The 27,836-nt window shown below is 45.1% G+C and overlaps 1 protein-coding gene across 1 annotated transcript in view; it reads left to right on the forward strand.

Moving 5' to 3' along the window:
- The window catches only part of LOC147634648 (phosphoribosylaminoimidazole carboxylase, putative / AIR carboxylase), a 75,998-nt gene that overhangs the window by 30,033 nt on the left and 18,129 nt on the right, over nucleotides 1-27,836 (forward strand). The window contains exons 7-12 of the mRNA XM_086803781.1: nucleotides 4,429-4,502; nucleotides 4,599-4,746; nucleotides 17,530-17,703; nucleotides 21,861-21,948; nucleotides 27,365-27,544; nucleotides 27,695-27,789. Of these exons, the coding sequence (XP_086659907.1) occupies nucleotides 4,429-4,502; nucleotides 4,599-4,746; nucleotides 17,530-17,703; nucleotides 21,861-21,948; nucleotides 27,365-27,544; nucleotides 27,695-27,789 (759 nt within the window). The remainder of the gene's footprint in view (nucleotides 1-4,428; nucleotides 4,503-4,598; nucleotides 4,747-17,529; nucleotides 17,704-21,860; nucleotides 21,949-27,364; nucleotides 27,545-27,694; nucleotides 27,790-27,836) is intronic.

Genomic DNA, 27,836 nt, shown 5'->3' on the forward strand with positions numbered 1-27,836 from the left:
TCTCTCTCTCTTCTCTCTCTCTCTCTCTCTCTCTCCCCCAAAGCAATGACGTTGGGACTCTTGTAGATGGCCATACCTCAAATAGATTGCTGATCTATCTCTGATGGCCAACCAAGTGCCAACCGCTAAGCTTCGATGGGCTATTTGCCACAGAAAGAGTGTAATCTTCCACAACCCCTTCTAGAAATCTGAAAGAAAATGAGGAGGGAGGCCTTTGGACTGCACGTGCCCTCTGCTGTTGTAGTGCCCTCAATCTCAGGCATCTAAATCCTACGGCCCAGCTGTGTTTTGTAAGCAAAGAAGGGGGTGCCGGGTTCCTCCTCTAGCAAAGGGATCTTGCCATGTCCACTCTCCTGGGTCCTTTGAAGGGCGGGCAGCCCTCCCATAACCATAACCTCCAAAAGCCCTCTCTTGGCCGGTGGAGGGTCGATGTACCAACCATGCTTGTGGAAACCAATCACCCGCACTCTTTGGAGAGTGCATCCATTGAGATCCTCTGAAGCGGCCTTTGCTCTGACAAGTCTGCCATGAAGTCTGATAGATAAAGTGAGGAAGGTTGAACTCTCCTCAGCACCATGCAATGCCAAAGGTATGTCATGTCTAGTGAACACTCTTAGCAAGTGCAGGGGAGGAGGGTATGGGATTGGGGTAAGCCACTCCGGGGGATGGATCACGGAAGAGTTAATGTCAAGGCTAAGTCTATCCCTGCCTCATATCTGTGCGAGGCTTCTCACCAGGGCCTCCGGGGGAAGCTGTCTGAAAAGTAACCAATCGTGAGGGATTGCGCTAGGCTCATGCTCAGAGCTTCTCACGACACGTGCGGAGGGGTACCCAGCGTGTGACCTTTGGGCAACCGGACATGAGGGTTCCATATCAAGGGCTGTCGAAGGCGCTTCTCTTCTAAAGTTGTGGAGGACTGTTGAAGGGCCGGTTTGAGGTGGTCCCAAGCTCGAAGGAGGCTGGCTGCAAATCTGTTCTCTAACGCTAAACTAAAGCCACGGGCCCGCATCTCTAAAGATCCATGGGGTGCGGGCTGAGCCGGGCTAAGAGAAAGTCCTTTTGGGGTTCACCACCCGGAAGAAGTCCCCGAATGATCAACTTGCCCCGCAGGCCTCGACTGTGAATAGAGGGATCGATGATGACCCCCCCCCCCCCCCCCCCCCCCCCCCTCTCGCGCGCGCATGATGGCGAGGCTGAATAATCACTCTCTAGGCCACCTTGGCCCGAGCGGGCCTCCCATCACTACTAGCCCAAAGGAAGTTGTGGATGAACCGTTGAACTTGACCAATGCATGCTTGGGGAAGGCCCAATTGGATCTTCTTGGTGAATCTTCTTGATCATGGCATTGTAATTGCAGATGAATTTGGAGCATGGCCTGCTCATGGGCGCTCTGGAGGCGGTCTTATTCCAAATCAAAGGCTTGCTCAGGAGTGGGGGTATTGATTGGGACTGGAGAAGAAGGTTAGGGATCGGGTGGTGATCGGAAAACCGTTGGTGTGACGTGATGGCAATGGCATTAGCCACCACATCTTGGATGATCTTGGAAAGTTCGGTGGACATCATGCTGATGTGGGTATGTTGGTCGTATTGGTAGATGCTGAAGTTTCGTCCTGTCTCTTGCTCTCCTCTCGGTCGCCATAGTGGGAGCGGTCAGGATTTTGTCGGAGTGCAAAGAAACCATCTACTAGGGGTGTGGGATGGTCTTACAGATTTGGCTTGGAGCACTAATAAACCATCCACACAAAAGACCAGTGTGGGCTGCTCTTATAAGTGCTCCTGGAGCACTGTAAACCATCCACAAAAAAATAATTTTTGTCTTTGCTGCTCTGATACCACTCTTTACATGCAGAAGCTTGGAGTAGGATTCTGTGCTTGGTTAGAGCAGTATTTCAGCATTCCACAAATCAGAATTTGCACATAGAGAATTAACGAGAGAGAGGAGACATAAAGGGTACACCGGATTCGTCCCAATTAACCCTCTGAAGGGCCCCCATTGTGAAGGTGTATTTGCTTTATTGCTGAATGAGAATGGACCGACCTTGGGCTGTTTTCCAGCTCTCAAGACTCCCAATTTGGTTCGTGCAGACACCACGTGACTGCCTCTGACCTGGACAGCTCTCCTGATGCTCGTGTTGATCCTCGTAGACATTTACACGCTGCGTTTACCGCATGCATCAGGTTGCCTTACCTTTCCCTTTGCGTTTTCTGGCCTGTAAGCAGCCTGGTGCTTGCATACGTGCAGTGGGTTTGTGCAATGAAGATAGATGGGAAGAATGGATTTCTGAGCACCTTTATATAGGGGATGGGAGGCCTGAGGACCTGGCCAACTAGCTGTAGGGCTGGCGGACTGGAAGAGGACAAAGCAAAAATGCTCTTTTGCCTGCCTTTCACACATGGGCACCTACTGGCCTAGGTGCCTATGCCTGGGCAGTCTGTTGGCCCCCTTTGGCCCTCCAAATGGCTGGCCACTGGGCTGTAAACAACCTATACCCCTTCAACTACCATGTCCACCTATCTTGATCTTGCTAATTACCATTCAAAGATGCGTTCAAACACAGCAGGGACGCACTAGATCTAGACGTCACACATTGATACCTGACGAATGAGCCTAAAAAGTGTCTGGGACATCTTGACACCATTACATTGTTCAAGACACGTTCTTGGACAAGTGCTCACAATGGGGCAGGTTTCCGACCACTGGGTCTTGCACTTCTCGTGTACAGTCATGTCGCGCCATCCAAGTGTGGGAGGCATGTGACAACCCAACACTAGGCATCACCTTTGCATGGATGTGGGGTTCCCTTCTAGGAGTCCTACCAGCTCCCACAAGGCCCACGATTGCATTGAAGAAAAGATGGCCAACCCCTGGTGGAAGCCGACCAGTTAGAAGTGTGACTATTTCATCATAAAGTTAGAGAGAGAATCTTGAAGGAGAAATAGGACTAAGTTCTAGCAAGACTTGGTAAGATTCAGTATGGTTATCAAGATGCAAGAAACGTTGGACAATAAACCCGAGACAAGTAAAGACTTAAGTGGAAGTTAGGGCAAGTTATTCCTGAGAAAAGATGACTCTTAGCCTAATGTGCATAGAGGTATTTTTCACCATGTGACTCTTGTTTTTTTTTCCCAAAGTTTTTAAAGTGTGATTATCTCTGATGTTTCACCCTGGTGTCGGTGAGTTTTTTTCCGGATTTTTTCACAGCGTGAAAAACTTGAGTCTAGTTTTTCATGCATGTTTATCTTGGTTTTTCACACCGGCGTCAGTGTGAGGAGTATCATTTTTTTCCTACCCTTGGTTTTTCACACGTGAAGAAATGAGTTTTTCATGACGTTTTTTTTTCCGAGAGTTTCACGGCGTGAAAAATTTGAGTTTTTCATGCGCAATTATCTCTTCCTCCATCTTAAAGAGCTGAACTATTAGAAAACCAAAGGCTGCCAATGTACTGTGTGCTGTTGCCAGAACTGGTCACCTGGCCTTGTTTTTAATACAATTCCTCTACCTACAGAGGTTCTACAGAGGTTCTAACCCTTACAGACACGAACCTGGCTGTGCGAGGCTGAGTAAAGTCCTGAGTGTTGAGATAATGATGTTACCATGCCTAGTGTTGCTGTCCATGGCTGCTTTACCACCACTACTTGGAGGTTATCTAACCTTGTGGCTTTGTTTCAAGCGTATATGGAGATTTTCGGAGGCTCATTGACAGTTTTAAGGCTGATTTGTGCCTTGTTCAAGCACAAGAAAGGGAGGAGAAGCTGCACATGATCTTTACCAAGGCTTTGCTAAAATAAAAGACCAGCAGTCTGGACGTTTTGCTGCTTAGAGGGTATTTTGGCTACCTCAGGAGGTTCTTGAGGACAGACTTTTGGGAAGGTCTTTATTGGCAGCCATTATTGATTTAGGCATTGTTTTTTCTCTAGGACATTGAATTTGGCAACTTGGTGATTGTAGACCACCCACAAGCTTTTACAACTAAATACAGTTTTGCTAATAAAAGTTACCCCAAGGGAGAAGGGAGGGGGGCATCTTCGGTCCTCAATGTAGTGTTGGTGGTCTTGGCATGTTCGTAGTGTGGTTTTTTAATCATGTGAACTGAATTGATATTTATGTGCTCCGAGATTGGTGCTCCCGGTTACCGGTAACACCCGTAGGTCAAGAGATCCACTAGTATGTCAAGAGATCCACTAGTATGTAAAGGCGTTGCTGGTGGACTCCTCATTTTACATGTCCTGGAACCCCATCTTGTCATCAAGAAGGGGCCTTGACAGTGTTAGGTTACTTTAGGGTTTCATCTTTATGATGCTCTTTTGTGTGTTCTTATCATGACCGATATTCTGTTACATTGACCTTTCTTTTACTTATTGTCTTTAAAGTTCATCATGCAATTCAATTAAGGCCGATTTTGAAAGGTCTGTAGATGCCATGTGTAGGAGTTGTCAATCATGGTGGCCAGGGGAAGAGATGGTACCTTGCGATGCTTTCCCACTGTTGAGACCACTCATAAGTGAGTGTTTTTGAGTTATCTTGTGATTTTTTGTTAAATGGTATACAGTCCTCTTTGTAATTGATTTCTTTTCTAACATCTTTTTGTTCAGTACAGGAACAATATTTGTCATACTGTAGAGGCTCCTGCTCAAATTTCGGAAGAAGTCGGTGATGCTGTTGTTGACCTTGCTGAGAAAGCAGTGGGTTCTCTTCAAGGTGCTGGAGTCTTTGGGGTAGAACTTTTTCTGCTCGCTGATGGGCAGGTACTGTAATTGTACTCAAGGATTGTTTGCCTGTGGATCACATTTCTTTGCTGCTTGTCCTCGTATTGTAACAACATTCCTCATGTTTTATGCAAGATTCCTAACTGCAGATCTCCAAGCTTAACAAGGTCATGCTCAATTTGTGATCATGGTAAATGAACATAGCAGCCTCTCATCCATTTGTTCAGGTATAGATGAGTGAATGTGCCAAGGGTAATGTAGCCATGCCTCCCGATTTGTCAGTGCTATCCATGCATGCCTCCATGCTTGCAATGGCTTCAGTCATCCTTTCCAAGTGTCCATTCCATTTCATGGAATGTGTCATCCTGCTGTTTGAGGGGGTTGGTGGTGGAGTTGACATTGTTGGTCAGGTGGGTGATGGTGAAGAGGGTAATGGTGGTGGTGGTGATGACGATGATGAAGAGACTGTGACTGTGTCTTGTACAGGGACTGGTTGGCTGAAAAGATGGCGGCAGCAGGAGGGTGCAGTGCAGAGGACTCAGCTGGGAGGGTGCAAATGGCACAACGAATAGTGGGCTGAAGTGCACGGGCTGCCCAAGGGGAAGAAGGGTGTTGGGGCGGGGCTGCTGCATGCAATGGAGAGTAGTAGGAATTCCACCTTCCTAGACACAAGGCATGGATCTCCTCGTATTTGTCTTCATCAGGCACGAAGTCTTTCAACTTCTCTATCATGCGGTCCATGGCCTCGTAGACCTTGCCTATGCATAATTGCATAGCGTCTACAATCCTCAATAGGTGGACTATGGGTCTCACCATAGCATCCGTGGTCTTCACACGCTCCCACCAAGAGGCGTCATCCGCTTGTAACCTACAGTCTTGGCCAATGTTTGTACGGGACTCTTGCATGTCGACAAACTCATCGCTAAGGAAAAGTTCCCTCAAAGCACCGCTACAATCCTTCAACCGACCCAACATGAGGAAGTTGTAGGCAAACCGGGTGTCGAAATATTTGAGGAGAGAGAGAGAGAGAGGACCTCTTGTTGAACTCATGCCGAAGTCTTTGGTGGTTGAGGACAAAGGAGACCATGGTGTTGGCCTCCTCGATGAGCAGGCTGATCCATGGCAATGCCTCTATGTCCTTGAGGAGGTTGTTTAGGCAATGAGCCATATAAAAGGACACCGTGCGCACTCTTCCCGGTGTCGGATGTATCATGAGATGAGATGAAGTACATCTCTCCGCGGGAATATGCAACCACGCCATGAATACTCCTCTTGCGGGTGTCGCTCCATTTATCCACAATGAGGGAGACTCCGTTCCTCTCCCATTGCCGCTTTGTGTTGTTGGCCGCTTGCTCTACAATGCGCTTCTCCCTTCTCGAGCAATGTAGTGCGCAAGCTCTCGGATGAGGGGGGTGTATAGGTTGAGCCATACTCCCCAATCTTCTTAACCATGACCTTGAAGTATTTCGACCTAGCAATTTACTAATGAGAAGGGGACTAGGATGATGAAAACATGAATGATGAATTGGCAATGATCGATTGCACTTACCTAGCCGCTTGAAAGGCAATGTGGTCGTGTAAGAAGAAGCGGGCCACCGCCATATCCACCTCCTCCTTCAACTTGGGGTTCCAATTCTCCCCAAGTGTAGATTGATGCCGTGGGCCACGCAAGGGTTGAGAGGCCGTGGAGATGGAGGGTGCTGGCGTCATGGATGGAGCAACATTCTGACTCGATGGTGAAGGTGATGGCGTGCATGATCCCGATCCACCACATGACTCCATCGTAGAGGCTTGAGTTCATCTCCTCATTGTCGCGGGATCCATGGCCACTCGTGGTGTCCTTCTTGCCGCTTCGACCGCCTCGTAGACGGCAAACTTGTCAAGAAGTTTGCGTCTCTTTTCGGGTGTGACATTCGTGCAAAACCGCACCTCATGCCCACTCTCATGCAAGAGGTGGGCTCGCACGTTGTCGGCGCCACCCGTTCGCCGGTACAGGCAAAGCTTGATGCCCATGGCCGAGAACCGTCTCCATGACGGATGGGGTGTAGTTAACCTCCTCCCACCATGTCCATCCCGTCGTCCTTCTACGAGAAGCCTCGGCACGTGAGGAGGATGCCATGGTTGAAGATGACTTGAGCCTTGAGAGAGGGAGAGAGAAAGAAAGAAAGATATATTAAGTGTCTACTAAAGACCCAATGGGCCTATAAAACCGGTCTATGGACAAATAAAGCGGTAATTCATTCACAAATAACCTGGACTTACTCAGACACACAATCACAGAATCCTCGCTCCCTCGCTCAACAACACATTGGCCCCGAAGTCCGGCGCCCCTTGCGGTATTTCTTTATTGTTAAAAGGCTGGAAATTACAAAGCACAAGTGCAACAAAGCACTCTACTTACATCAGCTGAGTTTTACAAATTCTGGGAGAAATTTGCCAGCATAACTGCACTAAAACTGTTCCATAACATCTCAGAATGAGTCCCAACTGACAGGCTGACTTCCATAGGCATCAGGCTACCCAATGGAGTCCAAAACATCACAATTTAGCTTGGTGTAATTTTCTGCACAGACCTGTTTTCAGCTCTGTTTTCAGCCCAAAATAACCCTTGTACTGTCTTGGAGGACTAAAGCAAGGTCCTACTGCATTTTGGCATCAACCGGGCAACATAACAGCCCAAAAACAGCACCTAAACAGTGCTGAAACAGCATTGTATTGAAGAGGTTATTACCCTCTTCCGTCCCTGCTTTGGTGTAGGAACCAACTACACCTGTTCCTGTTCAAGGAGGCAACTAACCTTTGCATATAAAGCATGAAATTCACACAACTGTACCTGATTTTATCTGATGAGAGCATTTCAATAGTCTGCAAGAGAGAGAAAGAGAGAGAGAGGCTGTGGGGAGCAAGCTCAACCCTCAATTCATGAGTTGTAGGGCAAGGGAGTGCACCACAAATGCTGGTTTTTCTGCAACAAAACCACACGATGGCTGCAAATGAGCCTCTTCTTCCCAAATTCCCACGCTTCCCTCTTCTCAATGAGGAAAATGCACCAAAATTTGACACTTGGCACATTTTTAAGCCTTTTCCACATGCAATCTTCCAGGCTAAAAATCTTCTGACTGGTTCACATTCTCACAACAGTCCTTTGTCAGCTTTTGGTCCCCTTGAAATTCCGCACAAACTGACGCGAACACTTTTCAATTCCGACACTGCCAAAAATAGCAGTTCCCTAGATTTTAGGGATGTTGTCATCTGCATTCCTTCTGGTCTCCTGACCATCTTTGACCACTATGGTCACTTCAAAATTTGCTTAGAATTCAAGATACATTCACATTTCGGTGGCGGCCACTTACTAGTGTAAACCGGCCTATGCCCTCATTCAGTGGCCATGTCCTGGACAGTGTCATTCTATCTTTCAGTGCCCATGTCCTAGACATTGTCCTTCATCTTTCAGTGCAATTCTCAGGCTTAGCCAACCATTGGTCCAAAGTCCCATTGGCTGACTCATTCTGACATTGCAATGGCCCAAGCCCTTCCAAGAGATCCCGGGGGAAAGCAACAGCAACCAAAGAGAAAAGAAAAATATATATTTATAAAAAAAATGTAAATAAGGAAAACAACTGCAAAAAGTTTCACCTCCTGGTGACATATCCCCCTCTTGAAAGAAGCAAGCGACCTCGATTGCAAGTTCACATGCAAACGGATGACACAGGACGATCACAAGATTCCGCAGGTGATTAGTGTCATCGCATGTATCTCCTGCCAACGGATGACACGGGGCGATGATAGGGATTCCCCACTACCATTTGTGCCATCGCAGGTTCAAGCCTTTCAAATACATGTTTCCGGATGCAACACAGGGCGATAGCATATATGTTGTACTATTAGTGTCACAACATGTAAATCATTCATTTGAAGCGTAACAGATACAACTTCAAAGCACTGAAAGTTCATTCATTGATTAAGTCATTGACAACAAATGTCAAAACTGTACATTGCCAAACATATAATACAAATGTACAGGTCATTCAGAATTCAGCTTCAAAAAGCATATTAAATCATTGCAGGTTCTAACAGGAAGGCTTCCTTGTAAAGTTGCATCAAGTGAGGTGAATCAGCCAGTTCAACCTCATCCATCCATTTAGCATCCATTGGTGAATAATTTTTGAATTTCACCAAGTATCTTCTTGCAACTTGTCCTTTCACTTTTCTGTCTTTATGGACCAGAATCTGCTCAGGAACCAGAATTTCATCCAATTCCTCCACTTCAGGTTGTTCCTCTGGCACTATATCTTCTGGCACATTGCCAATATAAGGCCTCAAAAGGCTCACATGAAATGCATTATGTATCTTCCAGGTTTGCGGCAATTTCAGCCGGTATGCTACATCACTTATCTTATCTGAGACTTGGAAAGGACCATAATATCGCATACTCAGCTTAGGAAACAGACGTTCCTTGCCCTTTCTTTTTCTCAGTCGTGCCTTTTCAAAGCGCAATAAGACCCAGTCATTCTCTTTAAACAAGAGCTCTCGACGATGCATGTCAGCAGCTCTTTTCTGCTTAGCTTGTGACTTTTCCAAGGCATATTTGACCTTCTTATACGCTTCTTGCCATCCCTCAACATACCGATCTGCTTCAAATATCATATCCTTTGTCTGCAGAATGGGAGGTACTTTCTTGCCACCTTCAACAATTTCAAAAGGCGCCTTGCCAGTAGAGGAATGCACTGTATTGTTGTAAGCATACTCTACTAATGGCAAATAATGCTCCCAAGCTGCCTTATGTTCTGACACATAACATTTCAGCAGATCCAAGACAGTAGAGTTAGCCTCTTCAGACTGCCCATCAGTTTGAGGATGAAAAGAAGATGAGAATTTCAAGGTCGTGCCCATATTCTCAAACAATGCTTTCCAAAACAAGCTAGTCATCCTTGGGTCTCTATCACTGACTATAGACTGTGGCATACCATGGTATTTAAAGATATTCTGCATGAAAATCTTAACCATGTGCTCGGGCTTTATCTTCTTTCTAACAGGAATGAAGTGTGCCTGCTTACTGAATCTACATATTATAGTCCAGATTCCATCATTCCCTGTCGTTGTCCTTGGAAGATCAAAAATGAAGTCCATGGCAATACTTTCTCATGGTCTCTCTGGAATAGGCAGTGGTTGCAATAACCCAGGTGCCTTCTGTCTATCAAACTTGACCTTCTGGCATACTAGGCAAGATCTGACATAAGCATCAAGATCACGTCTCAAAGCTGGCCAATAAAAGAAAGTCTCAACCGCTTTCACTGTAGCATCAATGCCTCGATGTCCAGCATACGGTGGAGCATGACTTTCTAGCATTACTTTCGGCCTTAACTGCTTAGTCACACATAGCTTTCCATGCATCATGAGAAAGCCGTCTTTCAGAACATAGTGATCATGATGTTGATTATTCATTAGGTGCTCATAGATTCTGGAAAAATCTTCATCACTGGCATACTGCTCTTTCATATCATCCAATTCCTGGTGATAAGAAATAGAAACAGCTGACACTTGTGGTTTGCGAGACAATGCATGTGCAACCACATTCTTCTTGCCTTCCACATGCACTATCTGAAAATGGAACATTGACAGAAAATTTGCCCAGCGCATGTGTTTCTCTGACAACTTTGCCTGTGTGAGAAAGTATCTGAGCGTCTGATGATCTGTTTGCACAACAAAATTAGCACCAAGCAAATAGTGTTTCCAACTGGTAAGTGCATGGATCATAGCTAGCAGCTCTTTCTCATAAATCTGATAGTTCTTCTCAGTGTCAGAGAGTATTCTACTCTCATATGCCACGACTCGGCCATTCTGCATCAAGACAGCACCAATGCTATTCCCACATGCATCACACTGCACAACAAATGACTTAGACAAATCTGGCAATGTCAACACAGGATCTGTAGTCATTTTCTGTTTCAGGCATCTAAATGCTGATTTCTCTTTATCTGTCCATTGTCATTTAATGACCTTCTTTTCAAGCGCATGTAACGGTGAAGCAATCTTTGCAAAATGCCTTACAAATCTGCGGTAGTAAGAGCATAGGCCAAGAAAACTGCGAACATCATGCACAGTCTGTAAATCTGGCCATGAAACGATTGCTTCAATCTTAGCAGGATCCATTGTGACACCATCCTTTGATACAATGTGCCCAAGGAAGTGAATTTCTTTCAGAAAGAATTCACTGTTCTTGCCATTAATGAGCAATATGTTGTGTTTCAGCTCATTAAAGACTGCTGTCAGATGGTCTCTGTGCTCCTCTTCACTCTTTGAATAGACTATCATGTCATCAAAGAATGTGCCCACAAAGCTTCTGTAAGGACGGAAAATTCTGTCCATCATTCTGTTAAATGTGGCAGGAGCATTTGTCAATCCAAAAGGCATGACTAAGAACTCATAGAGACCAAATGTAGTGCGAAATGCGGTCTTGTGCACATCCTCGGGTCTGATTCTAATCTGCTGGTACCTACTCTTCAAATCTATCCTGCTAAACATTTCTGCTCCTTGCAAACGGTCAAGAATATCATCTATGCGCGGAATCAGAAATCTATTCTTGATCGTGTTCTTGTTCAAGGCTCTGTAGTCAATACACATCCGCCATGAACCGTCTTTCTTTTGTACTAGTAACACAGGTGAACAAAACGGGGAACTACTGGGCTGAATTAGTCCCTTCTCTAAAAGCTCATTGACCTGTGTCATAATCTCTTTCTGCTGGGCTGCACTAACCCTGTACGGTGGCCTATTGGGCGGACTAGACCCTGGAATAAGATCTATGGCATGATCCTCTGGCCTCTCAGGGGGTAACTCTCCTGGTAAAGATTCTGAAAAACAATCTTTGAACATATCCAAGAAAGCTTTTCTACCTTCGTCTAGTGTAGACAAACCAGTTTCAACTTCATTCATTTGCTTTGCAAAAACCAAGTACGCAGAAAGATGATTTTTCATTACTGAAGTTATAGCAGAAGCAGAAATAACTGGGACAGACTCTCCTTTCAGCTTCACATCCAAAACATGAGTCTTGTCCCTATGTACAATTGTGATTTTCCTGTTGAAAGCATCCAACACTGCATGTTTCCTATGACACCATGGAATTCCCAACAGGACATCACATCCTTCCAAGGGCATGATAAAAAACTCCTTTGTGTCCACATAACTCTGTATATGCATGCGAAGTTTGCCAAGTATAGGAGTGACAGGAACTGAATGCCTAGGGCATGCCAAATCAGCCTGTCCAACTGGTCCCATCTCTTCAGCGCGAATTCCCAACTTGGCTGCCAATGCCGGTGAAATAAAGTTGGCTCGAGCACCAGGGTCAAAGAAAATCAGCACTGTAGCATCTCTGATTTTACCCAATGCTCTGCACAATTCTGTAGCATTATCACATGGCTGGTCACCAACCATGTCAGGTACCAATCCTGCACTCGGCATTGTCTTCTTCTTGAATGGCCCTTCTTTATCCTCGACATCTTTTGCTAGCTGTTGTGGACATTTTGCAGCCATATGCCCTTTCTGTTCACAGATGAAACATTTCCCAGCTTGCATCAATGCCTTTCTCTCTTCAAATGACTTGCCATAGAGTGGCCTCTTCTGTCCTTTGCCTTGACCAACACTTTTCTGAGGTTGTGACTGCCAAGTCTTCTTCTCAAATGGCTTCTTTCTATAGAATGGTCTAGGTGGGAAATCCCTCTTCACAAGTGGTTCCTGTTTGCCCTGAGGTTCCTTATTCACTGTGCTCTTAAAGCCACGTGAACCTCCCTGTAGCAATGCATTAGCCATGTTTGCATTCTCAATGAGCTGAGTCATATTAGAAACATTGGTCTTAATGCAATAATCCCTAATTTCTTTGGGCAAACCACAGCAATACTTCTCTATTTGCTCTGACAATGGCACTGTCCTGTAGGAAGTTACTGGCAAGAGTGCATCCCAAAACTTCTTATTATACTCTTCCAAATTTACACAGTTGGCTGCATCAAGTTTGTGCCATGCTGTCATAACATCTACTTCAAAAGTATTTGTAAGCCAGGCAAAAGAGAACTGCTGCTTAAACTGAACCCATGTAGCAGGTGCTTGTCCTTGCATCAACAGTGAGGTCCACCACTGCAATGCATTACCTTTCAAGAAAGTAGCAGCCTTCCGCACCTTTGAAGACTTTGTAAAGTTACCCCCAGTGTATGTTGCATCAAACTGCTGAATAAAAGTCAACGCTTTCAATTTGTCCTGCATCCCACTGAAAGTCTCAAACTTTACTGCTTGACCTCCTTCTTTGTAATCCTTTTGCACCTTTTCTGCATCAGTCCTTATTGCTCTTTGTCCACTAGGTTGAGAAAATTCAGCCACACTGACAAGTGCTGCGGGCCCCAAAGCTGGACTAAAATAAGTTTGAAATCCGGGCTGCACACCTATATCTCCTGTTCACCCAATCCAATCCGTGTCCGGGCTCTTGCAGAAAAGAGGACCCTATCCCGGCAATGGAACCATAAAACCGGTCTATGGACACATAAAGCGGTAATTCATTCACAAATAACCTGGACTTACTCAGACACACAATCACAGAATCCTCGCTCCCTCGCTCAACAACACATTGGCCCCGACGTCCGGCGCCCCTTGCGGTATTTCTTTATTGTTAAAAGGCTGGAAATTACAAAGCACAAGTGCAACAAAGCACTCTACTTACATCAGCTGAGTTTTATAAATTCTGGGAGAAATTTGCCAGCATAACTGCACTAAAACTGTTCCATAACATCTCAGAATGAGTCCCAATTGACAGGCTCACTTCCATAGGCATCAGGCTACCCAATGGAGTCCAAAACATCACAATTCAGCTTGCTGTAATTTTCTGCACAGACCTGTTTTCAGCTCTGTTTTCAGCCCAAAATAACCCTTGTACTGTCCTGGAGGACTAAAGCAAGGTCCTATTGCATTTTGGCATCAACCGGGCAACATAACAGCCCAAAAACAGCACCTAAACAGTGCTGAAACAGCATTGTATTGAAGAGGTTATTACCCTCTTCCGTCCCTGCTTTGGTGTAGGAACCAACTACACCTGTTCCTGTTCAAGGAGGCAACTAACCTTTGCATATAAAGCATGAAATTCACACAACTGTACCTGATTTTATCTGATGAGAGCATTTCAATAGTCTGCAAGAGAGAGAAAGAGAGAGAGAGGCTGTGGGGAGCAAGCTCAACCCTCAATTCATGAGTTGTAGGGCAAGGGAGTGCACCACAAATGCTGGTTTTTCTGCAACAAAACCACACGATGGCTGCAAATGAGCCTCTTCTTCCCAAATTCCCACGCTTCCCTCTTCTCAATGAGGAAAATGCACCAAAATTTGACACTTGGCACATTTTTAAGCCTTTTCCACATGCAATCTTCCAGGCTAAAAATCTTCTGACTGGTTCACATCCTCACAACAGTCCTTTGTCAGCTTTTGGTCCCCTTGAAATTCCGCACAAACTGACGCGAACACTTTTCAATTCCGACACTGCCAAAAATAGCAGTTCCCTAGATTTTAGGGATGTTGTCATCTGCATTCCTTCTGGTCTCCTGACCAACTTTGACCGCTATGGTCACTTCAAAATTTGCTTAGAATTCAAGATACATTCACATTTCGGTAGCGGCCACTTACTAGTGTAAACTGGCCTATGCCCTCATTCAGTGGCCATGTCCTGGACACTGTCATTCATCTTTCAGTGCCCATGTCCTGGACACTGTCCTTCATCTTTCAGTGCAATTCTCAGGCTTAGCCAACCATTGGTCCAAAGTCCCACTGGCTGACCCATTCTGACATTGCAATGGCCCAAGCCCTTCCAAGAGATCCCGGGGGAAAGCAACAGCAACCAAAGAGAAAGAAAAGAAAAATATATATTTATAAAAAAAATGTAAATAAGGAAAACAACTGCAAAAAGTTTCACCTCCTGGTGACAGCCTATGAGACCAAAGTGATACAACAATGTCCATGGCATATCTCATCATGGAATGGAAAATAAAACAGAATGAAAACATAAATATAGCTATCTCACTGGGGTGATACAAAACTGTCCATGGAAACTCGTCATGGAATATTGAGAACATAAGAACATGGGAGCAACCTCAGCTTCGAGTAGATGGTATACCACTCTCCAAAATGTCAAGCATGGGGTTGACGAGTATGGCCGAGAGGTCTCCCTGAGCTATGTCACGTGGAAAGGTAGCTCGATGGCTGTGGAGCATGTCCTAGATCTGGAGCTGATGAGGTGATCGTGGTTGATAGGAGGGTCAAGGGCGTGGGGCACGCTGGAGTGCAGAGGCTCGGTCTGAGGTAACTCCTCTCGGGAGAGGGAGAGAGACTAGAGACTAGAGAGACTTGGAAGTTGGAAGAGGCTTGATGGAGAGAGTCTAGAGAGTAGAGACTAGATAGTAGAGCTAAGAGAGTAGAGACTAGACTCTAGAGTGGTTGAGGCTTGAGCCTTGTGTGAGAGGCTTGGAACTTGGAAGTTGGAAGAAGCTTGAGGGAGAGAGACTACACAGAGTAGATACAAGAGACCAGTCAATAGACTCATAGAGTGTGGCTTGCCGCTTGAAGCTTGAGGCTTGAGCAATGAGCAAAGTGCCAAAGATTCAAGACTCAAGAGACTTGAAACTTGAAAGTTGCTTAAAGGGGTGTGTGTGTGTGCTTGTTCTTATATAGATAGGCAAAGGGCCAAGGACCCAAGCCTCGAAGGCTAAGGCCCAAGTGGCAAGAGGAGAAGGCGTTGCCAAATGGCCAGAAATGACCAGAAAACGGTCAAAAAAAAGACCGCTGCAGGGCGCAGCAGCTCTTTGCCGCCCTCCCATAGGTCCATCCCCCACACTGTCCCCGGCCAGTAGCCGTCCCCGTCTCCCGTCCCTTGTGAGGGACGCCTCCAGGGGTCGTCCGACCATCCCTGTTGCTACTGCGTCCCCGCGTCCCAAGCTCCCGTCCCTTCCGTCCCCTGTGACTATGCCTTAGGGTCTATGAGATCAGAAGTGGTACAAGAGTTCCATGTGGTATTGGGCCATGGAAAAAGATAACAAAACTGGAAAAAATTCTTACAAAAGGATAGACTAGCTGTATGTCCATCTCATCATCATCATCATCAGCATGAGCATGGTGTGCACTATGGTGAGCATGTGAGTACATGTAAAATTACGTGGACGATACATCTCCAAGTTGGTACAAGAATAGGAGGGCTCATGTGGATGTCACATCATCATCCTCTTATCTAGGATGAATAGTCTATGACTGCCGAGAAACTCGCCAAGTCCATCCTGAGTGGGGTGGTAACTCCATGTTGCTTTAGAATCTCCCCAATCTGGAGCTGCCGTGTGGAGAGCTGTCATGGACTTGGGTCCATGGACATTGGGTGCACTATAGCTGGTGGGTGCGGTCTATGGTGACTCCAGTGGGCCGGGGCAGTTAGACCTCTGGGGTGGATCTGTGGGCACATGTATCTCTCTAGATCACTGCTTGGTGCTGCCATCCTGTGTTTGGAAGAAGCTAGTGATGGTCTGCTTCTGCAAGGTGTCCCAGGCTGGGAAGAGTGACTTCTCGGTGCCTATTGAGCTCCATGAGGTAAAGTCTTAGGCTGTCTTGATAGGGAAAGTCAATGGTCTAGGACAGTGGACCGAACCTGTAAGGACCACATACCTGGAAACTCTAATAGGGTTAGAAGTAACCCGCATTGAATCGACATTGATGACCGCGATAGATTGTGGCTAGCGACTCACCACTCAGCCATAGGCTCTGTTCCAAAGCTAGCCCCAAGCATGAGGTCAAATTGCCGTGAACCAACCAAGCCCGACAACCATACCACCAGTGTGTCTACCCGCCTGTAGCTACTCTGGCCTTGAGGTCCTGCTTGTCTAGGTAAAGCTCCTCCACCGTGAGGGATTCTCCTCTCATCATAAGTGAGCCCAAACTCACTTATATAGTAATAACCGTGCCATAATTGGCCCTTTGCTCTATAATTAAGCTTTTAGCCATAAATAGCCCTTGGCTAACTTTCGAAGCCAAGTCAAACCTCATCCTTGCTGTCTCTTAGCCCTATGGGCGGGTCCTATCGGCCCCAACGGCCGGCTAAGCCCTAACCCTAATGACGGGCCAGCTTATCTCTTAACCATGGGTTATTTTAACCCTAGTTAATACTGGTCCAAATGTGAGGTTAATCTCATATTGAAGGAGAGAGAGTGTTAGTGTAGATAAGAACAATGTTAGTGTTTGAGGAGGGGCTCGAGGAGAGAGAGAGAGAGAAATTGAGAGAGAGAGAGAGAGAGAGAGAGAGAGAGAGAGAGAGAGAGAGAGATTATTGTCTACAAAAGACCAAAGGTTCTATACAAATGCACCTAGATTTTCGTGTGCGTGTGCGTGTGTGTGTGGAGAGAGAGAGAGAGAGAGAGAGAGAGAGAGAGAGAGAGAGAGAGATTAACGTCTACTAGAGACCCAATGGGCCTATGAGACAACCTGTGAAAACAATGTGTCCATGTCATAAACATCATGGAAAATGAAAAATGAAATGAAATAGATAACCGCTGAGAGAGAGAAAGAAAGAAAGAAAGAAAGATTTTATTAGCGTCTTCCAAAAGACCAAACTCGGCCTATGAGACAAATCAGTGTACTTGTGTGGCGTATCCTATGTCATCCCAACAAAATGAAAAAGTACTGAACTAAAAAGCTGAATCTGGGTGCGCAATAAGTACAATGAGTGGGGGAGGGGATGGAGCTCTACTACTAGGAGAGAGAGAGAGAGAGAGAGAGAGAGAGAGAGAGAGAGAGAGCTTACAAAAGTTGTGTCCAGGTTTTGCTAAACGAAGTTGCTCCACGACCACATAACAGTGGACATTATACTATTGAGGCATGCTATACTTCTCAGTTTGAGCAGCATCTGCGAGCTGTCTTGGGACTTCCATTAGGGGACTCAACCATGAAAGTTTCAGCAGCAATAATGTACAATGTTCTAGGGGAAGATGATGTATGCTTAACCTTTACTGCTCTCCATTATCTACAATTGTTTTAGCTTGTATGTAAAAACTTCATCCTTGGTTCTACCCTTATGGCTGAGTCTTCAATGGTTTTAAGAAGTATAGCTATGTGTCTGGCTTTAAAAGTTGACGTATAGTTGTGTTTGGCTTTAATAGTTGAGGTATGATCTTTTTGAGAATGGGTTTTTTCCTCTTCGATGGAATAATGATAACTACAGATGTGAGAATATTGCCTTTTGAATTTATAAGGTCTAAGCAAATTGTCTCATAATACTACACAAAGTTGAATTGTGTGTGAAATGTCAATCTTTTCTGCACACACAATCTGCACACACAATATTTAGTTATTGGAGAATCAGCTTCCTTCCATAGACATAGAGATAGTAGATTAAAAAAACAAGACATTCAAACATGAAGTTCATGTAAAATGTCAGACCTCGAACATTTATTGCATATGGGTTTAAAATGAGGTGATTTATACCTTTCTGCCATGTTAAATTCGTGTTCAGTAAGTGTTACTTTCCTCTTTGTGTGTGGACCAGATGTCCTACCTAAAACTTTGAAAGAGTAGTGCTATAATGTACTTAAGGTGATGCTACTGCAGTTGAAAGGAGTGGAAGGTCCATCTCCTAAAGGATGCATTGGAGGGTAACCTTGCTTTGAACAAAATGATAGCGTGTGTGGAGACTGGCTTCCAAGTGTAGATCACACCACGGAGGTTGTCTGTTTGTTCCTGCTCAAACCAGCGCCACCATGTTGCCATCCAAATAAATGTGTGCCTTTGGTACCTTGGATTTCTTTTAAGTCTTCATTACCTGGAAATATCACTGATATACCCATATCGGACTGCACTAAGGGTAGAGAGAGTTCTTTCCAGGTTACCTTGTCCTTGGGTTGTGGGCCCCAAATAAGCGCCCAAATGAACTTGGATGGGTCTGGGAGCTGTGCTCCTTTTTGTGAATTTGGAATAACATATCTTTTAGTTAAAGGGCCATAATAGCGCTTAAACTTGCGTCCATATTTTTTTGGTCTATTGTTTTGCTTATTATTATCCTAATCGAGTGATGTATCATGTGGGTGGTTGGCTCCAGTTGTACTTAACGTAGTGTGGCTGACATAGCATATGACCACCCTTGTGTACTTACTATACATAGACACGTTTGGTAGCTTCCATCATATTGAGTTTATCAGTTTTGAGATCTACCTTCACTGCTCTGTGCACCCTTCTTTCACAGTGCATACAATCCTTCGTTTCAATGTCTTCGGATCGCCATCTAAGCTCCCTGACAGGAGTGCACGGGGGGAGGCAGTTGCCATCCGTTGTAACATTGGTTTGCATTAGTAATTTGAAATTATTCTCCATCTCTTCTTGCTGAATTCTTGTTTTCTGAAGGTCGTGCGTTTTGTGTTAACACACAAGTTGTATTTTCTTAGAAGGGCTTGGTTGGCTCTCTCTCGTTTCTTGGCATCTTTAGGGTGCCACTTGTTGCGATCTTCTTCTGCCCCTAACTGTTGGCGTTGCCCATCTTCTTCTGCATGAGCCAAAGTCTTCTGCGTCTTTGCATCTTTGCATCTTTGCTTCCTTTCTTCTTGAGCCTCTCTTCCTTCTTCCCCTGTGAGCTTCCTTTTTTCTGCTGCCTCTAGCTTAAACTTCTCTTCCTCTACTTGCTGCCTTTGACGTTCAGCTCTGTCTTCTTTCAAGAGTCTTTCATCTTGGGACTGCGGAAGGGCTATATCAGCAAGGTGGAGCTTATTGGGTAGGGGTCTTGTCATAAGGATCCCAGCCCCTCCCCCTTTCCAGCCCACCTCATAGGGTTTTCTCCTCCTAGGGGTTCTACTTAATGTGCTAGTAGGCCATTATGTTTGTTGGTCAACTGAAACGTAACGCCATGTACAATTTGAGATCAATACAGCAAACTTATTATTACCGAAAGATAAAAATTAGTACCTTCTAGTCTAGAATGTAAGGTCTTACTATTTTATAGTCTGAGAGTGGCTCCCAACTGTAGAGCGTTCGTATGTCCTCTTGGTTGAACTGTTAACGTTTTTTGGTACCCGATTTTCACTTTGGAACCACCTTCCTGAGGTTCCGGCTGAAGCACGACTGCGATACCAATACTTTTTTAGCATTAATCCTTGTTGTTGTCTTGTTTAATCTCTCATTTCTAGTACTCTAATGCAAAGTTTAGCCTCTGTTAGCCTAATATTTGCATGAAACCCTAATCTCGTCACTCTGTACACATTAATATGTAAACCCTAATTTTCAGTTTCTAGCCTCTCCTGTGCTCTGGCTTCAGCAACGTGTTATGGGGGTGTAAAAACCTCTGTTGACATTTGCAGTTGGAAATCAAAGCCTGCAGAGTTACACTGAGGACGGTCCACAAATGAAAGCCCGAGGAGTGGTTTTCAGAGTTAAAAACATCATGCTTAGCGTATTGTAGAAGCTCAAAATTGGTCTTGTGCTCAGAACTCAGTGTGTTGAATTCTCACGTCTATCTTCCTACTCTTGGTGCGACATCTCATAGCCAAGTAAGGGCCTTGGGTCCATATAAACAGGTAGCAGTCTAGGTTGCCATGCCTAGACTCTCCATCAAAGATCATATTGTGCACTTTCTAGATCACGTACTTGTACTCTCGCTCGCTCGCTCGCTCGCTCACTCACTCACTCACTCACTCACTCACTCGGTGAAAGCACAAAAGAAAGTATACGACACAGTTGACACATGAAAGTATGATCTTGTTATAAGAGCTGGATACAAGGTTTTGACAGTAATGGCACACTTGATTGCTCATGTATCAGTGATTACAATTTCAAAGGTTAAGCTACAGCTCAATAGACTCAAGATATGCAAAAGACCAAAAGATTGAAAAAGATCCTGACCCCCGGTTAGTTACACCCCTTTATATTATATTGCGGGCCTATGCCCAGCCAACACCTGGCGCCTTCTCATTGGTTCTGCCAATGCTTTCTTGGTTCATACTGCTCGGACTAGAGTGTTTCCTGTTGTACATTCTCGGGTCTTGCCACTGTGCTTCTTCGCTCATGGACTCAAAATCACACTTTGGTTTTTGTCAACGTTTGAACTTCCCATTGGTATATCGTTCTGCTGTCGTGCAGATCTCTTTTGAAGTCTTCATCCAAGTTGGGGTCAGCTGGTTTGTGTTAATTTTTTCTATCAAAGTGGTGCAATTCGCCCTACCAGCTATTGTGTGTGCACACGTCTTCATCATGGATGATTTCGCTCTTCATATGTGCAGAAGTGACAGAGACTTAGTTTGATAGTTTGTGTGAATATTCTCTACCAAGGTGACATCTTTATGCATGGGCCTGGGCCCTGCACCTACTCTTGGGCGCTGATGATGTTTATGACTCTGTGCTATGCATGATGGATTTGATGATTTGAAGCTTTGTGAGGAGAGATCACACTTTGATTTTTGTTAAGTTTGGGAAATAACATGAACTTCCATTTGTATATACTGTGAAAGCACATAAGATCATCTCGAAATAGGATAGAAATTGTCATACAACCAACAGAAGGTATCATCCCTTTAATCACTATGTAAAGAAGGAGACAAATGTTGGCATGATCCAATGTCTTGCCATGTAAACATAAATTGTCGGAGAATTTGAATAACGATAGATTCAAAAGAGAATGGATTTTTGACAAATGATCCTGCCTCTCTAAAGAAACCGACCATGATAAGAAATCATAGTTGTGTTCGAAGATTATTTGTTAACACACAATTCATGCAAGCAATTGTGGGAACGTGATATAATAGGATGTGTGCACAATTCCAGTGAAGGTCATAAGGCATCACTTGACGATTTCACACCCTAGAGTGGTTCTTCTATCCATCTGCGTTATGAAAGCCGGTTATCTTTGATAGATTTCATGTTCTGATGATGCCTTTTCTTTTGGTTTTTAATCTTTTTTGAATTGTGCTCTTACTGTTATTGCCTGCTGAGGTGCATGAAAGTTGAAACTGATAAGTATGTTTTGTTGGATCTTTGTATCTTTGGCATTTTCAATATGCTTTTGGAGTGATGCTGAAAGCTTAATGGCCATATTTATATCAGTGTGGTGTGGTCCTGATTTGGCTTTTTTCTCAAAGCTACAATGTATTCACTTGCAATTGATATACTTAGGGGGAGGCAGGCTTCGCAATTGCTCAAAGAAAAATGAGAAAGGCTGTTGCTGTCCCAGGTGCAAGTGTTCATTGGTATGGAAAGCCAGGTTGGATATTTGATGACTTCAATAACTTTGGTTCTTCGATTTCATTTTTTTTCAAGTGATCAGTGTCTTTCTGTGGGTTGTTTATCCCCCGATGTTTCTCATTGAATTTCTCATCTTTGAGGGTGTCGTATTGAAGTCCTTGTCAGTCTCCATTTTTTGTAGAGAGAAGCCAATCAAGTAAAGGGGACCAAATGTGTTGCAGAAGGCCATTGAATGTGCCTTTGATCTCAGAAAAAGCTGGGCATTAAAGTGTGGCATGTTTCTTGATCTCCATGTCTTGCCTATTGCACACTTCGTTCTGGATGTTCTGGTGGTGTCAGCTCTAACTCCTCCCCTGTAGAGCCTAATAGGAAGCCTGTCAGCGCTGCCCCACAGATTTTGCGACATATGCATCCGGCTGTATCCAGGCATTAGAATAAATCAATCGTCTGCTATCCTGATAAAGTAATCTTGGTATGGGATCCAGCATGGTTGGTTGTTTCCATATCTTGAGAATACATACTTGCCATATAGTCCTCCTCCTGTGGGCGCAAAAAACTGGTGATGGTAGACTGAGATGGGTGCTCGGGTTGAGGATCTCTGAATAGTATTCGGATCTCCAACAGAAAGAGTCGGAGACAACGTTGACCTGGATACTCCTCCATAACCTGAGATAATGGCCCAAACCCCTCTCTAAATACGCAGTGGAATCTCCCCTTGATTTCATAATACACCAAGCAATGCTCCTCCGACTCTACTCCTCCATGGCATAATCTACGGAGTCTGCTCTCCCCAGGGATCCCTGCTGCTCTGCCAACCTCAATCTCGAGCCTATGGGATGAGACCCTGAGTTGACCAAGTGCTGTCCTCATGGTGGCATGCGACATGAAAACATCCAGGTACCCTGGGCCCTGGCCTCTGTATGAATCGATCCTTTGTAAGCCTCAAAAAATGGTCACTATAGTACTGCATCTTGGGTGGTAGAGGCTCCCCTGGGGTAATCCATGTATCTCGAATGTGTAATATAGCAAGTCATATCAAATCACCCAGTTCCTGTGTGAGCCTGGTGTAGGGGGAGTTTGGGTCATGCTGAAATGGGGGTAGTCGGCTCATCTGTAGTCCGTGTGTGGTGAACCATGTGAGGACAGAAGCATACCAGGGTGGATGCACCCCTCTCTCCGCTATCGCCCGAGAAGACTTAGTTGGTAATCGTGACGAAACCATGGCTAGTATCCTGTGTATGTATGTGACCGTCGTGACCGTCTAGAATAAGGCTTCACCACCATAGGTGCTGTAGCAAACTCTGCTCGAATGATATTGTGAGGGACAGATGGTTTGCTGCGCATCAACCTGGATAGCATCGAAACCTGTGACGCTCTATGCGCTGCCAATCTGCCGCTGATAAGCCTGGTGCCCAGAATGGGGATGCATACATCATCGCTGATCTTGGAAGTGTGTCTAGTGGCACTGTTTCTCTTGGAGGGCAAGTGCAGCGTATCCCCCAGTAAATCTGTCGTGTGATGCCTGTCTCATGGAGAAATGACCCCTGAGTAGACATATGAGTTTGCTACCTCCACCGGGCTGCCCACGTAGGTGATCTTTATATGTTTCCTCACACTAGGGGAAGTATAGAAGACCATGACCTTGGTCTTCCCAAGGTTAACTGGCAAGCCCCTCTACAAACAGAAGTCCTGTAGCGCATCCATGTGCTTCTATAGTCCCTCTTGTGAGGATGGGGTGTTTCTTGCATATGAGTTGTGAGAGCATCACTTTTACTCCTCACACATATGGAAGAACAATCAAAACATTTTGAAATGCTGGCAAAAACCTCCAATTTCCAAAGCAAACCCGTTCATCCAATTTTGGGTGAATTTGTTTTTCATTTTCCATCCTGTTCTTTGCATAAGTTTCACTCCCAGATCCTCCTGAGTTTTGTCAGCGAATTGCCTCAATGACACTCATAATCCTCCCAATTTAGGTCAATTTGTGCCAATCCCCTGCAGTATTCCTCTGCTCTCTCTCTCTCTCTCTCTCTCTCTCTCTCTCTCTCTCTCTCCATATTCTCCGTTCTTCCTGTTCTTCTTTCACTTCCTATAACATGGATGGAGACTCACTTTGCACCATTAGAGACCTAGAGTGTGTGCATGAGCAAGGGGTACTCCCTAGATATAACCATCTAGGTAGATGATCAACTGCCAAGGATCAAATTCTGTGAATACAGGTGATTGTTTGAAGATTGCGTGGAGCTTTGAAGACCCTGCAAAGATAATCTCATATGGCACTCAAGGCATGCTCCTAATGAGCCTGGAGAACTTCATAAACTGTATCCTCTCAATCTTGGCCAATCCTTTAGTCAAGATCAGCCACACAGAAAGGAGCCCCATACATAGTTGGGTAGATCATGGAGTCAAATAGTATGTGGATCCTGACAATGACATTGGAAACATTGTCAAGCCTGAGCTACCTTGGGCACGAACATGCGTGGGCAGGGATGAAAATCCTGGTATGCGTAGATGCCCACCTCATCTTCTGGTTCCTCTTTGCGTGCAAGTAAATGCTTACTCATCCCCACCCTTGAGGTCGAAAGATCATCACCTTGGTTTTGAACTTTTGCTGAGGTTAACCTCCAGATCCTTGTATCCATGGAAGGCCTCTTCATCATGGTTGGTGAACCCCATGATGAAGAGGAAATTAGCAGAATATCATCTGTGCGGGGAGAGAGAGAAATAAAGTAAATAGGTTGTATTAATGTCTACAAAAGACCAAAGGGTCTATGAGACCAAAAGTGTCACAATACATCCATGAAGGTATCAGTGAATTCATTCTCGGATACTCGTAGGAAATGCTCTCTGTAGAACTGGGCAGGTTATTCAAACTAGCTGGCCACCCATGAGTACCAGGATATGCACTGTCCCTCTCGTGTAAGTTACATGGAGAACTCAAGGGCCAGACATGGAAGGCGGTCTGCATCCAATGTATACACACAACGTATGTTTGTTATAGTCTGAAAGAGTGCATCTATGACCAGGGGGGATGTCTCTCTATTCCCCTCCAATCAAATTTTCCCAGATCTGGCACCCAGAAGAGGGCACTTTGTACGTCGCTGTTATGTACCTAACATAAATCCTCAGGATCAGGTCCTAATTTGGTCAGGGTTGGGGAGCCCTTAGATTAGGGGAAGGCCACAGGCAGGTTACAGGTGGCTAGAGTTCATTATTAATGATAATCTATGGTTATTGGCTATTTATAGTTGGATTGTTACTTATAGCGGCAGTAGTCACTATATAAGTGACTAGTGGGTTATTGTGACCGATGGTTTGTGCTTGGACTAGACTCCTGCCATCAACATGGTGGTTTAGGGGCGGTCTTGCCGAAGGTCCCTTAGGAAAGGCTCTGGTGGTATGGGATGCTAGGGTTGACTGGCTTGGTCTGTGGGGAGTGGAACCTTAGCCCCTGGCTCGGGGGAGATTCTTGATAGAATCTACGGTTGGGAGGTGAGTTTACCTGTGATGTTCTAACCTTGTGTGTTTAGCTTGGGGCTTTACAGTCGCTGTAGGGTGCACCAAAGTGTCAAAGAGCCAAGACTTGGTGCAGGCTCTTAGGTGTGGGCCTAGAATTATTGTCTCTCCAAATGGGCTAGAGCTGCATATCCTCTTGCAAGGTGGGCCCTGGCGGGTGGTCTCATGGAAAAGATTGGGTGAGGGAAGATTACTTCAAGATAAACATAGGATGAGACAATCTCCACCTGGGCTCCTTTATATAGGAAAGATTGGCAAGTCGCACCCGGTAGGAAGTGTTAAAGATCATGATCTTGGTTTTGTCTGTGACAGCTCAAGGATGTGCTAGTGGGGTCCAGCCATTTTTGCCTCTGCAAGGACTGCAAGCTTAATCTTTGTTAGGGAAATGAGGTTACAAAGGCGATTGACAGCTTCATCTTTTGAGGGATGAGGTGGTGAGCCCTTAATCCATGGATTATGTCGATAGATGAACCGCCCTCCCCAGGCACTGTGTGGTATCCTTTAGCTATTGGACATAGTTTCTCTAATTCTTCATACTCCTGGCTGGAGGTCTCTCAAGATGTGCTCTAGTTGGGGTTGCCTTGTTATCTGAATCTTTAGCGAGGTGTTGACCAACATTCTAGAAAAAAACTCTGAGGAGTGTTTGGCTGTGGTCCTTACACCTTCTTTGACTCTCATAAGTTTGATTCTGAGACTACATATCACATGCAAGAAAATTGCAACACATCTGTCTCACATACTCCGTGACTTCACGAAGGGGACCAACCCCCTTTCTGAAAAAACAATGGAAGTGGTCTCTAATCCTGTGTATGCTGGACATTGACATCTGTGGAAGGTCAAAATGGCTCACGAGACCAAAAAAGTACTAACTGTTCACAATCTGTAATGGAAGGCGCCTCAAGCATCCGCTAATGCTGTTGCGACAAAGAAATGCTATTTTGTGTGTGTGTGTGTGTGTGTGAGAGAGAGAGAGAGAGAGAGAGAGAGAGAGAGAGAACGAAAGAAAGAAAGAAAGTCATATTAACGTCCACGGAATGACTTGAAGGCATATGGGGCCAAAAACTGGTACCTCACAGTCATTACAATCCACTTCGGGGTGCACTTAGGCACAAGCAAAAGATTAATGAGAGAGAGAGAGAGAGAGGTATTAACGTTAGTAGAATGCAACATGAGGGCATATACGACCAACGGTGGGACTTGAACTTGGGTGGATCATGGCCTTTATAAATCCATTCTATAAATTGTAACACGAGGGCATATACGACCAACGGTGGGACTTGAACTCGGGTGGATCGGGTGAGAGAAATGAAATGAAATGAAATGTTATATGAACGTCTTCAAAAGGCCATAATGACCTATGAGACCAAAAGTTACATCATGGTGGATCTGATACAATGTCTGGATAAAAAAAACCCAGAAAATGAAAAATAAAGATGATACTACTGGCACCTAGAAAATGAAACTGGAACTGGAAGGTACACTATGGAGGTACCTCCATCTCATAATATGTGCCGCATCGGACACTGGCGGATCTCCTCAATATCCTCTGTGGTCAGCACCCTGACTGGGTGTCCCGCATGCCTCGCAAGAATAATCCGAATCTGCCGCTGCAACCTCCGTCTATGCTGGGATGCCCTCCTCCGTAGTCGTGGGCGTCTGGACCACCCAAGCTCAATCGCACGATCAATCAGGTGTGGGCGGTATCCATGTCCTGCTGCTGCTGTGGTCCATCTGGCGCAGTGATGGCTGGACTAAAGAAGTCTGTAATGTGCCTCTGAGTCTGGCTCTCTGTGCGCCTAAGCAGGCTATCTCTATGTCTCCGCAGCTCAAGCAAGAACAATCCCAAACACCTCAGAGAGAGAGAGAGAGAGAGAGAGAGAGAGAGAGAGAGAGAGAGGTCAACTCTTTAAATTGTACAGAAATCAGGAAGCAGAGGAAGATGGGACACATAACTGTGGTAGGTCCATCAGTTTCAGTTGTGAGGAGTCGAATAAAGGAAATTATTGGTATTGAAGCTCCAGATGGCTGGTCTTGTGAAGATTCCAGAGTTTCACAGCTGGTAGTAGAAAGAAATACTGGTTTTCAGCGTGAGAAGTTGGGTGTGTTACTATCTCATACTGTCTTTCTTTATGGTTTGAATGCTAAACATTATGAAGCACTTAGTGCACAATCTTTTCATACCTTCTCATGGTTCTTTTGGTTTGCCATTGTGTAAGTTTGTTGTGTTAAACTCTAATGTGGGGCGACAGGTCCACCTGTTGGTATAATCATGGGATCAGACTCAGATTTGTCAGTTATGAAAGCTGCCGCAGAAGTACTTGAAACTTTTAATGTGCCTTATGAAGTGAGACCACATACTAACTTGTTGGTTGAATTATATCTCTAACTAGA

The sequence above is a fragment of the Cibotium barometz genome, chromosome 10 (assembly GCF_041138505.1).
Source record: "Cibotium barometz isolate CiBa-2024 chromosome 10, ASM4113850v1, whole genome shotgun sequence".
NCBI lineage: Eukaryota > Viridiplantae > Streptophyta > Polypodiopsida > Cyatheales > Cibotiaceae > Cibotium > Cibotium barometz.